Source organism: Engystomops pustulosus, chromosome 5 (genome assembly GCF_040894005.1).
Source record: "Engystomops pustulosus chromosome 5, aEngPut4.maternal, whole genome shotgun sequence".
Taxonomy (NCBI): Eukaryota; Metazoa; Chordata; class Amphibia; order Anura; family Leptodactylidae; genus Engystomops; species Engystomops pustulosus.
The window spans coordinates 15,576,476-15,588,980 of record NC_092415.1 but is presented as its reverse complement, the minus strand read 5'-3'; the positions used below and the strand labels follow the sequence as shown (position 1 = coordinate 15,588,980).

The following is a 12,505-nucleotide window of genomic DNA, read 5'->3' as shown; positions in this document are numbered from 1 at the left end:
AATTGTACATATTGATCTACCAGCAGGCAGCATGTTATACAGAAGGAGCATACGAAAAAACTTTGAAAGGTCCAGCCAGGTTCCAATGAAACTTTAAGACTTTTATTTAGTCAACATCATATATCCACAGCAAGGTTTCAATATTCCTCTTAAATCCAACGCGCTTCGAACGGGTTAACCGTTCTTAATCATGGTGTATCTGTATCCAGATGGTTTGACCTTAACAAACAAGGTGGAGTCCATGCCGTTTCCTGAGCACAAGGAGGCTAGAGGTGAGCTGGAACAGTCACTTTTTCTTGATACAGAAGGAGCAGCTGAGCAGATTGTAAAAAGTGTCCTATCTGCAGGCAGCATATTATAGTGCAGGAGGAGCTGAGCAGATTGTACATAGTGTCCTATCTACAGGCAGCATGTTATAGAGCAGGAGGAGCTGAGCAGATTGTAAAAAGTGTCCTATCTGCAAGCAGCATGTTATAGAGCAGAAGGAGCTGAGCAGATTGTACAGTGTCCAATCTGCAGGCAGCATGTTATAGAGCAGGAGGAGCTGAGCAGATTGTACATAGTGTCCTATCTGCACGCAGCATGTTATAGAGAAGGAGGAGCTGAGCAGATTGTACATAGTGTCCTATCTGCATGCAGCATGTTATAGAGCAGGAGGAGCTGAGCAGATTGTACATAGTGTCCTATCTGCAGGCATCATGTTATCAAGCAGGAGGAGCTGAGCAATTTGTATACAGAGTCCTATATTCAGGCAGCATGTTATAAAGCAGGCAGAGTTGAGCAGATTGCAAATAGTCTCCTATCTGCAGACAGCATGGTATAGAGCAGGATTAGATGAAAAGATTGCACAAAGTATCCAATCGGTAAGTTGAATGTTGGGAACATGGTGAGCTCTTTTAAAACGCAATTCAATCCCAACAGAGAGGAGTTGCACCCAATCACATATACGTTTGGACCTTAACCCCTTAACGCTGAAGCCCCTTTTCACCTTCCTGACACGGCCCATTTTTTCAAATCTGCCCTGTGTCACTATAAGTGGTTATAACTTCGGAACGCTTTAACATATCCAAGTGATTTTAAAATTGTTTTCTCGTGACACATCGTACTTCAGGTTATTTGAAAAATTTTGGTGGTATGTTTTGCATTTATTTATGAGAAAATCAGATATTTGGTGAAAATTTGGAAAAATTTTTGATTTTTGAACTTCAAAATGTTCTACTTTTTCCATACATAGTCATAACCACAAAAAAACGTAATAACTAACATTCACTAAATGTCTTCTTTATGTGGACATGGTTTTTTATGCATACTCTTATTTTTGTAGGATGTTATGGGCCTTTGAACGTCAGGTGTGATTTTTCACATTTTCATAAAAAACGCAAAATCCTGCTATTGAGGGACCTGCTCAGGTTTCAAATCACTTTGAGAGACCTAAATAAAAGTAAAACCCCATAAATTACCCCATTATAGAAACTACGCCCCTCAACGTACGTGAAACAACTTTTATGAAGTTTGTTAACCCTTTTATTGTTTTACAGGGGTTAAAACAAAATCGGATGCAATTTTGAAAGTAAAATTTTTTTGGCTAAATTAATATGTTTTTCAAAAAATGTACAAATTCTCAGTGGATAAAATACCAAAACGCTCCACAAAATTTGATACCCAATCTCTTCCGTGTATAATAATACCTCATATGTGGTGGTAACCTGCTGTATGGGCACACGCCAGGGCATCGAAGGGAGCTGCGCCATTCAGAGCAGATTATGCATTGTCAATTTTTATTGGCTATACAATCTTTATTTTTTTGGCAATTTGGACATATAAGGGCTTATTTTCTGCGACATGAGATGCACTTTACAAATACTTCATTTTAGTGGGTCATTAGCTAATTGATGAGATTTTATTAACTCTTGAATGTATGGGTGAAAAGAAAATTGTCAATTTTGGTTTACATTCTTTTCGTATTTTTTGGGGGTCGTACGCCGTACACTAAAAATATTATATTATCTTCATTCTATAGGTCACTATGATTACGGTGATACCTCATTTATATAGTTTTTCATTTATTTTTACAATTTTACTGGATAAAAACTAATATAGAGGAAATCTCATTTGTTTTTGCATCGCCATCTTTTCGGAGACGTAACTTTAATATTTTTTGGTTGACAGAGCTACTTTAGGGCTTATTTTTTACGTGTTGATTTGTTCTTTTCAGTGGTACCATTTTTGCGCACATAACTTTTTTTTATCACTTTTTAGAACATTTTTGTGTAGAGATTTTATGAAAAATGTACATTTTTGGCGTGTTTTACGGGTTTTGTTTTTACGGCGTTCACCGAGCGGGTCCAATAATGTTTCTGAGTTATTGTACGGATTGTTACGGACGCGGCGATAGCAAATATGTGGTGTTTTTTGGCGATTTTGTGTTTTTTTCACTTTATTGCATGTGTATAGGGAATATTTGTGTTTAGGGGACTCTAACTTTATTTAATTAATTATTTTTATTAAAAAATTATTTTATGTAATGTTTTTAACATTTTTATTAACTTTTACAGGTTAGCTTGAACAAGTGATCCACTGATCACTTGTTCAAGCTATTCTTCACATTACACAGTGTAATACAGATGTATGACACTGTGTAATGTAACACTGCGCATGCTCAGTGTGTTACAGCCGGGTCCTGTCAGAAGGCAGGACCCGGCTACAGGAAGGAGGATCGCGCAGCCCCGGGCACCGGCAGTCCCGGGGCTGCGATCGGAGCAGCGGACCTCCCCGGTAAGCGCCACGGGGGGGGGGGGGTCTGATTCTTCTGAAATGCCCCTTGCACACCGTGGTCAGCGCGACCGCGGCGTGTCAGGGGTTAACACCCGCGATCTGAGAAATCTCCGATCGCGGGTGTTAGAGGCAGGTGTCGGCTATAATATATAGCTGACACCTGTAGCTTCTGGCGCCGGCTCCGTTCAGGAGCCGGTGCCAGAAGCATGACGTAATAGTACTGCATTTTGCGGGAACGCACCTCCCGCGATGCAGTACTATTACGTCAAATGTCGGGAAGGGGTTAAGGTGATGCCACACGTTAGTGCTTTGATTCCGTTTTGTAACATTTACTAACAACAGTGCAAACTGTTTGCCTGTGTAGTGTGAAGAGGGCGCCAGATTCAGGATTTCTGGTGCCAGTTCTTCATGAATCTGGCGCCCACTGAACAGCTCCGACAGATTGCACCACTTTTTTGTTTGGTGCACTTTAACACCAAATTCTGTCTGACTTTGCATGTTAAATGGGGCTCACGGTCCGACTGAGCACCGGAACACCCCCTAATTTGTGTTGCATGATGCCTAGTGCAGCCGTGCCACATAAGGGTCATGTGCGACACAAATGTGGTGTGGAACCTTCTTAAATACCTGTTCAAGCAGTTTGCACATTCTTTTTAGTGCAAAGTCCGACAGAAGACTGGCGCCCGGCCCTTAGTACATGTGCTCCCATGTATAAATGTGGCCTTATGATTCCAAGATATCGGGATCATACTACTAGACTCTAAGGCCCCTTTAACACTAGCGCTTTTCATGCACATGTTCTGTGTGTGTTTTTGATGTGCAGAACTCGCAGTGTACTCTGACCGATTGTATTCAGTGGGTTTTGTCAGATTTTCCTTTTTGCACACACGCTTTTTTCTTGATGAATGAAAAACGCCCCATACAAGTCTATGAAGATGCATCAAAAACGTATTGCACTCTGAGACACATGCAAGTACAATGCGTTTTTCACTGATCAATTGCCACAGGAACGATAGACCACAGTTGCATTAAAAATGTATTGCACATCTGACAATGCATTGAAAACACCAACAAAACATGAAAAAAAGGCAAAAACGCTAATGACTCCAACCAAAAAACCGAACAAAACTGAACAGGCAAAAATGTCAGTTTTTCACGCATTGCACTTTGACTTGATCTGCAACGTAAGAGGTCTAAAGAGTCCACTTCCAATCATTTTGTTCCTTTTTATATTTCTGAAGAGTTTGCTTGAATCAATCCTGCCCGATAAAAAAAGGCAGAAGATAGAATTATTTCAGCAGACTGAGATAAATAAGCCGGATCACTAGGTCAAAGTGACGGAATTAGAAGAGACAGACAAAAGGAAGAATAATGAGAGAACTAATAGGGGAATTGATAAACTGTGTCAGCGTGATTCAGACTGCCGCACACAAAAGTCAAACGAGGAGACGATGGAGTGAAATAAGGAATTGGGAGAAAAAACTTCCCTGATCACAGAGTAACGGCAGGATAATGCAAGAGGGACCTACACACGGCCCATACTGATTAGTCTGCTGTGTACAGGACACTGAACTATGTGCTCTGCATGTTAAATTATGGAGGATTCATTATACACAGAGCAAAGTGAATTGTATCATTAGTTACACTGTAGTAAAATACATTGTTATATAAGTGGTTTATTAAACCACAACCGTGCACATCAGCACTCAAGTGAGATCTGTTTTGTGTTAAATTGGTCAAACGAAAGGAAAAGAAGATAAAAAAGAAGATAAAAAAATAGGACCCATTGTTCCAGTTAGGTAAAATATATTATTATTTTAAAATACATTTAATAAAAAATTTCTTGTCTGATGGGAAAATACCTCTCCCAATCCTCAAGGTGCCCCAGTGTGGGTATCTGTTTATACCTTGTTATTACTGGTTATAACAAAAGTGCCAAAGCTCTGACCAAAGGTCTGGTCACCATAGTTTACATAACTTTTACATTGTGTTTACACTAAATGCAATGATAACATACTGTAAACACTATGTTAACGCTTTGTAAAAGCAATTAAAATGCTGCATGTGAACGCAGCTTCAAAGCTTATTGATATAGCGCTAATGGTGCGTACCGGGCAGCGTGTTACATTTCCGAATGGGTATGGCTGCCGCACCCCTCCTTCCACTTCACTTGCGGCTGGGTTATGAGAACCTATTGGACCAAAAGCCTTCAGTTTCTCTTAGCTATCAGGGCAAACATGTGCCATATTAGTAAAGATGAAAGGCCTACTGGAATCCACAGCAATCCCACACAAACCCTGAGTGGTATGGGGCCTGGTGAGTTATTATCATGGGAAAGCACCCTGATCCGTCTGATGGCTATGACTATGACTTTGCTTCTGTGATTCTGCTCTGGGCAGTCTATGACCAAAAATCTTCAAGGCCTGACCTCACCTACAGCCTAAAACTCAACTGTGTAATAGTCTGCCCTGATCTTGGCTTTTTTTCTTGACCATTCTCATCTCTAGTTTGGTGCTGCTGTATAGAAGGGAAGCAGGGACTCCTTGAATCATATAGTACTATGGTCCATAGAGTCCGTTCCCTGGCACTATGTTCGTCCTTGAAATCTGGGGTGTGATGCACTGACTATCAGTCGTGTGCCCTGGTCTTCAGCAAAATTGAGGTGTGGAGATTACACAGAGGTACGGTAAATTGAAAAAATGTGCACACCTTTGACCATCTTAGTATGGAATATCAGATGCATAAAATGTGCATAAGGGATAAGTTTAAACCATGGGAGAGCCTCTTTAAAGGGAAATTGGCATAATAAACCACTACCAGTATATTGTCAGGTAGTGTAACACCTTCTAGTTTTTGTTTCTTTTATGGCCCAGTATGGTGGCATCATCAAGAAAATCAACTGTGAAGTGAGATCTTAATTGGTTGTATAAAGTCATGGAGGAGGAGAGTTTAACACTGAGGTCAAGGTGAGGAGCTGTGATTGCCCCCTCCTCTGTGATGGACATTATGCATCAGATTTCAGGAGATCTGGTTAGTGATGTCTCTGGATGCAGGACCATCAGTTACAGTGAAGGGGCTTTCTGAGAAAGAGAGAGCTTGACCTCAGTGTTAAACACTCCGCCTCCTTGACTTTATCCAACCAATTTACATCTCACTTCAAAGTTGATTTTCTGAATGATGCCACCACCCTGGGCCACGACAGAAACACAATCTGGAATGTGGTCAGCTGCTTGACAACATACTGGTGGTGGATGATTAGGTAAATGGCTGTTGACAGGTTCCCTTTAATGTCCTGATTTGTAATATTTTTTTTTCTACCCTGTCATTGCCTCCTAAGGGAAAAATTAAGCAACTGCAATAAATCTTAATAAAATTGTCCTACTATTTAACAGCTCCTATGGAGACAATCGTGCACATATACCAGTCGCGATCCAGCGGCGCATTCTCCGACGCTGATTTGGGTTCTGCCGGGATTCACTAAGGTAGTGCGCTGAAGTCCGCCAGAGTTCACCTTCTCCGTCTCGGTGTATGTGAGCGCTATTCTTGCGACACAATTTTTTTTTTTAAATTCCACGTTTTTTCCGAATCCGTCGGGTTTTCCAACGGCCATGCCCCCAGATTTCTGTTGCGTGAAAGCCGGCGCCGATGCACCACAATCCGATTGCGTGTGCCAAAATCCCGAGGCAATTCGGCACAAATCGGAAAAATTTGCGAAACCAGACGAAAATGTGCGATTCGGACCCTTAGTAAATGAGCCCCAATATATCCTCAAGGGTAAAAGACAACAAACAAACCATGGATAGTCTGAGGTTTTGGTCAGTAAGACTCCTAGATTAGGAAGAAGTGACGGATAGCAAGAAGGGATTGGACTACAGATGGTTTGTTTGTTACCATAGAGATCCACTGTCTGCATTGGGGCCATAGAAATATTTTGGCACAAAACTAATTATAACCTATTGCAGAATTCTTTTATTTCTCTCTTTTTTTAATTCAACAATAAACTTTATTTAAGCGCAATTATGGAGTTGCACTTCACACAGCAGATAAAGCCCATAGATGGTGGTCTTGCAGGACCCCTAATTCTTTTCTCATTTTAGATGCATTGGCCTTTAGATTGATACATGACATTGTAATGTTTCTCACGTGTATTATAGACATGTTCAGTATCTGGTATGTGGTGAACCTGAAGCAGCCGCTGGATGTGTAAAGTGATGCAGGAGTGAGGAGTAGATTAGCACTGATGCTATTGTTAAGATGTCCCCTGCAGCAACGCATGGAACTAGACAGTATTTCTCCTTAGAGTCTGTCATCGCTGAATGTATATACTGTGTATAGATGTGCATAAGGGACACATTCACATTATGTTCTCTAGTCCATTGTCAGGTTACGCCCTGGAGGTATAAATACATAGACCAGTTCACAGAATATCATCCCTCTGTATTGAATGTCAGATATTTGGGATCACCTACCAGAAATCTTTAAAGTAAGGGGGGTGAATATCCAGCAAGTCGAAAATACCCTTCTGCAAGTATTCTTTTTCCTGCAATAAAATGTAGCAAGTGTTATGTCTTGTAGCAGCAGCCGAATTCTCAGACATGGAAATTGGCAGAAGAGCTGTAACACGAGATCAATCTGGATAATTTACGGCCACATTAAATCAATCTGGATAATTTACTGCAATATCTCTGGTTTCCCAAGATAATGTGATAAAATTAGGTATTTCTTAAGATTAATCAACTTTATGGGATTCGGTTTTAGACTTTTTTCTGATCGCAGCTGCCTATTACACAGTGGATACCATATTCATAGTCTACTTGTAAAAAGAGCCTGTCAGCAGCATTTACCCCATTAAACTGCCCTCCATGTTCTTTCTAGAATTCCCTCTTTCATATGATATTTTAAACGTTAACCTGTTAAAAAAAATCTCCTCCAAAGTCATGTGAACATTAGCAGAGGCGAGTCAAATTTAGAGGCTGCAGGGGGATTGTTATCTTCAGGTCTATGGATATCAGGGGGCTTGTCATGGTCGGTGCACTCAGGTATTCACGTAAACGGGAGATGTGTTGTAAACAAATGTTTTACTTGGTATCTCTGGAACACAACGCGTTTCGGAGTCCATTGTGTCTCCTTTATCAAGTGGAAAGAGACAGCAGCGCTCCGAGCTCCGGGTAATTAACCCTTCATCCGCGCTGTAATCTCTTTCCACTTGATAAAGGAGTCATATTGGACTCCGAAACGCGTTGTGTTCCAGAGATACCAAGTAAAACATTTGTTTACAACACATCTCCCGTTTACGGGAATACCTGAGTGCGCCGACCATGACAAACCCCCTTCTATCCACTGAACTCGTGTCCAGACCGGTGTGGCAACCGTGTTTTGACGTTCCCTGTCCGAAGCTATCACCTGGAGGCACCGACACTAGTTCCAACACGCCCTTAATAGAGTTGTGCCAAACTTAGCAAAACCAAATATGGTGATCCTCGTTCCAATCCTTCTTCTAAGTATCACCACTGGTTTTAGCAATAATACTACTCTATGAGCGCCATCTGGTCTTCCCTTGTTCGCCTTTCTATATCTTCAGTTCTATAGGACTTGCTTCTGATGTCATATTAAACATAAGAATCTTATCTCTCAGATGGAGATACAGTCATTTAAAGACATAGCTGGAAATGCAAACTGCAGATAAAGATCCAGTTTTAGTTTATCTCTTAAAAGAGGGAATTCTACCTGATGGGGGGGGGGGGGGTGCTAGTTTAATGGAGTAAATTCAGCTGACAGGTTCTTTTTAAGTTTTTCTATTATTATAATGGATGCATTACATGAGGGGAATTTTTCATGCTTGCAAATGTATAGGAAGAGATGTGAAGTGAGCTCAACTGGGTAGAACATGTTATTGTGTCCATCCAGTAATAGTCCACACAATCTACTGCATCGGATACACAATGAATGCTGCCAAAGCCCTGACATTGACTAATGTACATCCCAGTCTTATGTACAAGTATTCAGCGTCTCTTCCCACATTTACTGGAAGCACTAAAAAACCTCTCAGCACATATGTTACACAGATGCCAATGAGGAATGCCAAAAAAATGGCATATGGCACCCATAGGGTTAGGTGTTATAAACGTATACCACATGGTAATTTCTGTACCAGGTATTTTTCATGCAATAATAACAGGATAATATACACACGTGGACAAAAATGTTGGTCCTCCTCGTTTAATGGAAGAAAAATCCCACAAAGGTCACAGAAATAACATAAATCTGACAAAAGTAAAAAATAAATAGCAAAATGTGTAACTGCCATCACTGCACATTGGGGGTCTTTTACTAAGGGCCCGAATCGCTCTTTTTTCTAGGGTTTCCCGAAAATTACCGGTTTGCGCCAAATTGTGGTGCATCGGCGCCGGGGCAAAAAATTTAAACAACAACTGGTTACATATTAGCTTATAATTTACTGACCCATTTGAATATGAATTATGCTTATTCCTGGAATGCCTCTTTAAGGAAACCATCATTTCTGTCCGAGCCTGTTTTCATAAGTTTTATTTTTTTTTTATTTTGTCTGCATTTCATTTGTTCATTTTTATAAAAATGTTGATTCAAGTTATTTTAGTGAACATTGACGATTTTTCTTTTATTAAACAAGGGGTAGCTTTGTGTGTAACTAAGAAAAAAACTTTTGTCCTGCCTAATCCATAGGTATCTCAGCTGTGTACCAGGGCTGAGACAAGGTATTTTATGCCCTACACAGTTTTTAATCAATGTTCCCTCCATCTTTACCATATATCTGCATTTGTGTTCTATTATTCTGATCTCAAAAGGAACACATGGGTCCAATAAAGTTAAAAGGGTTTTCCCAGAAAGACATTTATGAAATATCCAAAGGATATGCCTTTCATTGCAGATACATGGTGGACCTGTACCCTTGGAGAAGAGGTGCCACAAACAGTAGAGGTGTTGCATGAAGTAGAGGGCACTGCATGGAGGAGAGGATACTGCAAGAAAAAGAAATTCAGCAAGCAGGAGGGGTACTGCATGAAAGAGAAATGCAGCAATAAAGAGGGGTACTGCATGAAGGATAAGATGTGCATGTAAGGGAGGTACTGCATGAAGGATAGGATGTGCATGTAAGGGAGGTGCTGTATGGAGGATAGGATGTGCATGTAAGGGAGGTGCGGCATGAAGGATAAGATGTGCATGTAAGGGAGGTACTGCATGGAGGATAAGATGTGCATGTAAGGGAGGTACTGCATGAAGGATAAGATGTGCATGTAAGGGAGGTACTGCATGGAGGATAAGATGTGCATGTAAGGGAGGTACTGCATGAAGGATAGGATGTGCATGTAAGGGAGGTGCTGCATGGAGGATAAGATGTGCATGTAAGGGAGGTGCTGCATGGAGGATAAGATGTGCATGTAAGGGAGGTGCTGCATGAAGGATAGGATGTGCATGTAAGGGAGGTACTGCATGGAGGATAAGATGTGCATGTAAGGGAGGTACTGCATGAAGGATAAGATGTGCATGTAAGGGAGGTACTGCATGGAGGATAAGATGTGCATGTAAGGGAGGTACTGCATGAAGGATAGGATGTGCATGTAAGGGAGGTGCTGCATGGAGGATAAGATGTGCATGTAAGGGAGGTGCTGCATGGAGGATAAGATGTGCATGTAAGGGAGGTGCTGCATGAAGGATAGGATGTGCATGTAAGGGAGGTGCTGCATGAAGGATAAGATGTGCATGTAAGGGAGGTGCTGCATGGGGGATAAGATGTGCATGTAAGGGAGGTGCTGCATGGAGGATAAGATGTGCATGTAAGGGAGGTGCTGCATGAAGGATAGGATGTGCATGTAAGGGAGGTGCTGCATGGAGGATAAGATGTGCATGTAAGGGAGGTGCTGCATGGAGGATAAGATGTGCATGTAAGGGAGGTGCTGCATGGAGGATAAGATGTGCATGTAAGGGAGGTGCTGCATGGAGGATAAGATGTGCATGTAAGGGAGGTGCTGCATGAAGGATAAGATGTGCATGTAAGGGAGGTGCTGCATGGAGGATAAGATGTGCATGTAAGGGAGGTACTGCATGGAGGATAAGATGTGCATGTAAGGGAGGTGCTGCATGAAGGATAAGATGTGCATGTAAGGGAGGTACTGCATGAAGGATAAGATGTGCATGTAAGGGAGGTGCTGCATGAAGGATAAGATGTGCATGTAAGGGAGGTGCTGCATGGAGGATAAGATGTGCATGTAAGGGAGGTGCTGCATTAAGGATAGGATGTGCATGTAAGGGAGGTGCTGCATGAAGGATAAGATGTGCATGTAAGGGAGGTGCTGCATGGAGGATAAGATGTGCATGTAAGGGAGGTGCTGCATGGAGGATAGAATGTGCATGTAAGGGAGGTGCTGCATGGGGGATAAGATGTGCATGTAAGGGAGGTGCTGCATGGAGGATAAGATGTGCATGTAAGGGAGGTGCTGCATGGAGGATAAGATGTGCATGTAAGGGAGGTGCTGCATGAAGGATAAGATGTGCATGTAAGGGAGGTGCTGCATGAAGGATAGGATGTGCATGTAAGGGAGGTGCTGCATGAAGGATAGGATGTGCATGTAAGGGAGGTGCTGCATGAAGGATAAGATGTGCATGTAAGGGAGGTGCTGCATGGAGGATAAGATGTGCATGTAAGGGAGGTGCTGCATGGAGGATAAGATGTGCATGTAAGGGAGGTGCTGCATTAAGGATAGGATGTGCATGTAAGGGAGGTGCTGCATGAAGGATAAGATGTGCATGTAAGGGAGGTGCTGCATGGGGGATAAGATGTGCATGTAAGGGAGGTGCTGCATGGAGGATAAGATGTGCATGTAAGGGAGGTGCTGCATGGAGGATAAGATGTGCATGTAAGGGAGGTGCTGCATGAAGGATAGGATGTGCATGTAAGGGAGGTGCTGCATGAAGGATAGGATGTGCATGTAAGGGAGGTGCTGCATGAAGGATAAGATGTGCATGTAAGGGAGGTGCTGCATGGAGGATAGGATGTACATGTAAGGGAGGTGCTGCATGGAGGATAGGATGTGCATGTAAGGGAGGTGCTGCATGGAGGATAAGATGTGCATGTAAGGGAGGTGCTGCATGGAGGATAAGATGTGCATGTAAGGGAGGTGCTGCATGAAGGATAAGATGTGCATGTAAGGGAGGTGCTGCATGGAGGATAAGATGTGCATGTAAGGGAGGTGCTGCATGGAGGATAAGATGTGCATGTAAGGGAGGTGCTGCATGAAGGATAAGATGTGCATGTAAGGGAGGTGCTGCATGAAGGATAAGATGTGCATGTAAGGGAGGTGCTGCATGGAGGATAAGATGTGCATGTAAGGGAGGTGCTGCATGAAGGATAAGATGTGCATGTAAGGGAGGTGCTGCATGAAGGATAAGATGTGCATGTAAGGGAGGTACTGCATGAAGGATAGGATGTGCATGTAAGGGAGGTGCTGCATGGAGGATAAGATGTGCATGTAAGGGAGGTGCTGCATGGAGGATAAGATGTGCATGTAATGGAGGTGCTGCATGGAGGATAAGATGTGCATGTAAGGGAGGTGCTGCATGGAGGATAAGATGTGCATGTAAGGGAGGTGCTGCATGAAGGATAAGATGTGCATGTAAGGGAGGCGCTGCATGAAGGATAAGATGTGCATGTAAGGGAGGCACTGCATGGAGGATAAGATGTGCATGTAAGGGA

The 12,505-nt window shown here is 42.4% G+C and overlaps 1 protein-coding gene across 4 annotated transcripts in view; it reads right to left on the bottom strand.

Moving 5' to 3' along the window:
- Positions 1 to 12,505, bottom strand: part of LOC140132432 (uncharacterized) — a 118,269-nt gene that overhangs the window by 34,067 nt on the left and 71,697 nt on the right. For all 4 annotated transcript variants that reach the window (XM_072151208.1, XM_072151209.1, XM_072151205.1 and 1 more), the window contains one exon: positions 7,245 to 7,315. In XM_072151208.1, coding sequence (XP_072007309.1) covers positions 7,245 to 7,315 — 71 coding nt within the window. The remainder of the gene's footprint in view (positions 1 to 7,244; positions 7,316 to 12,505) is intronic.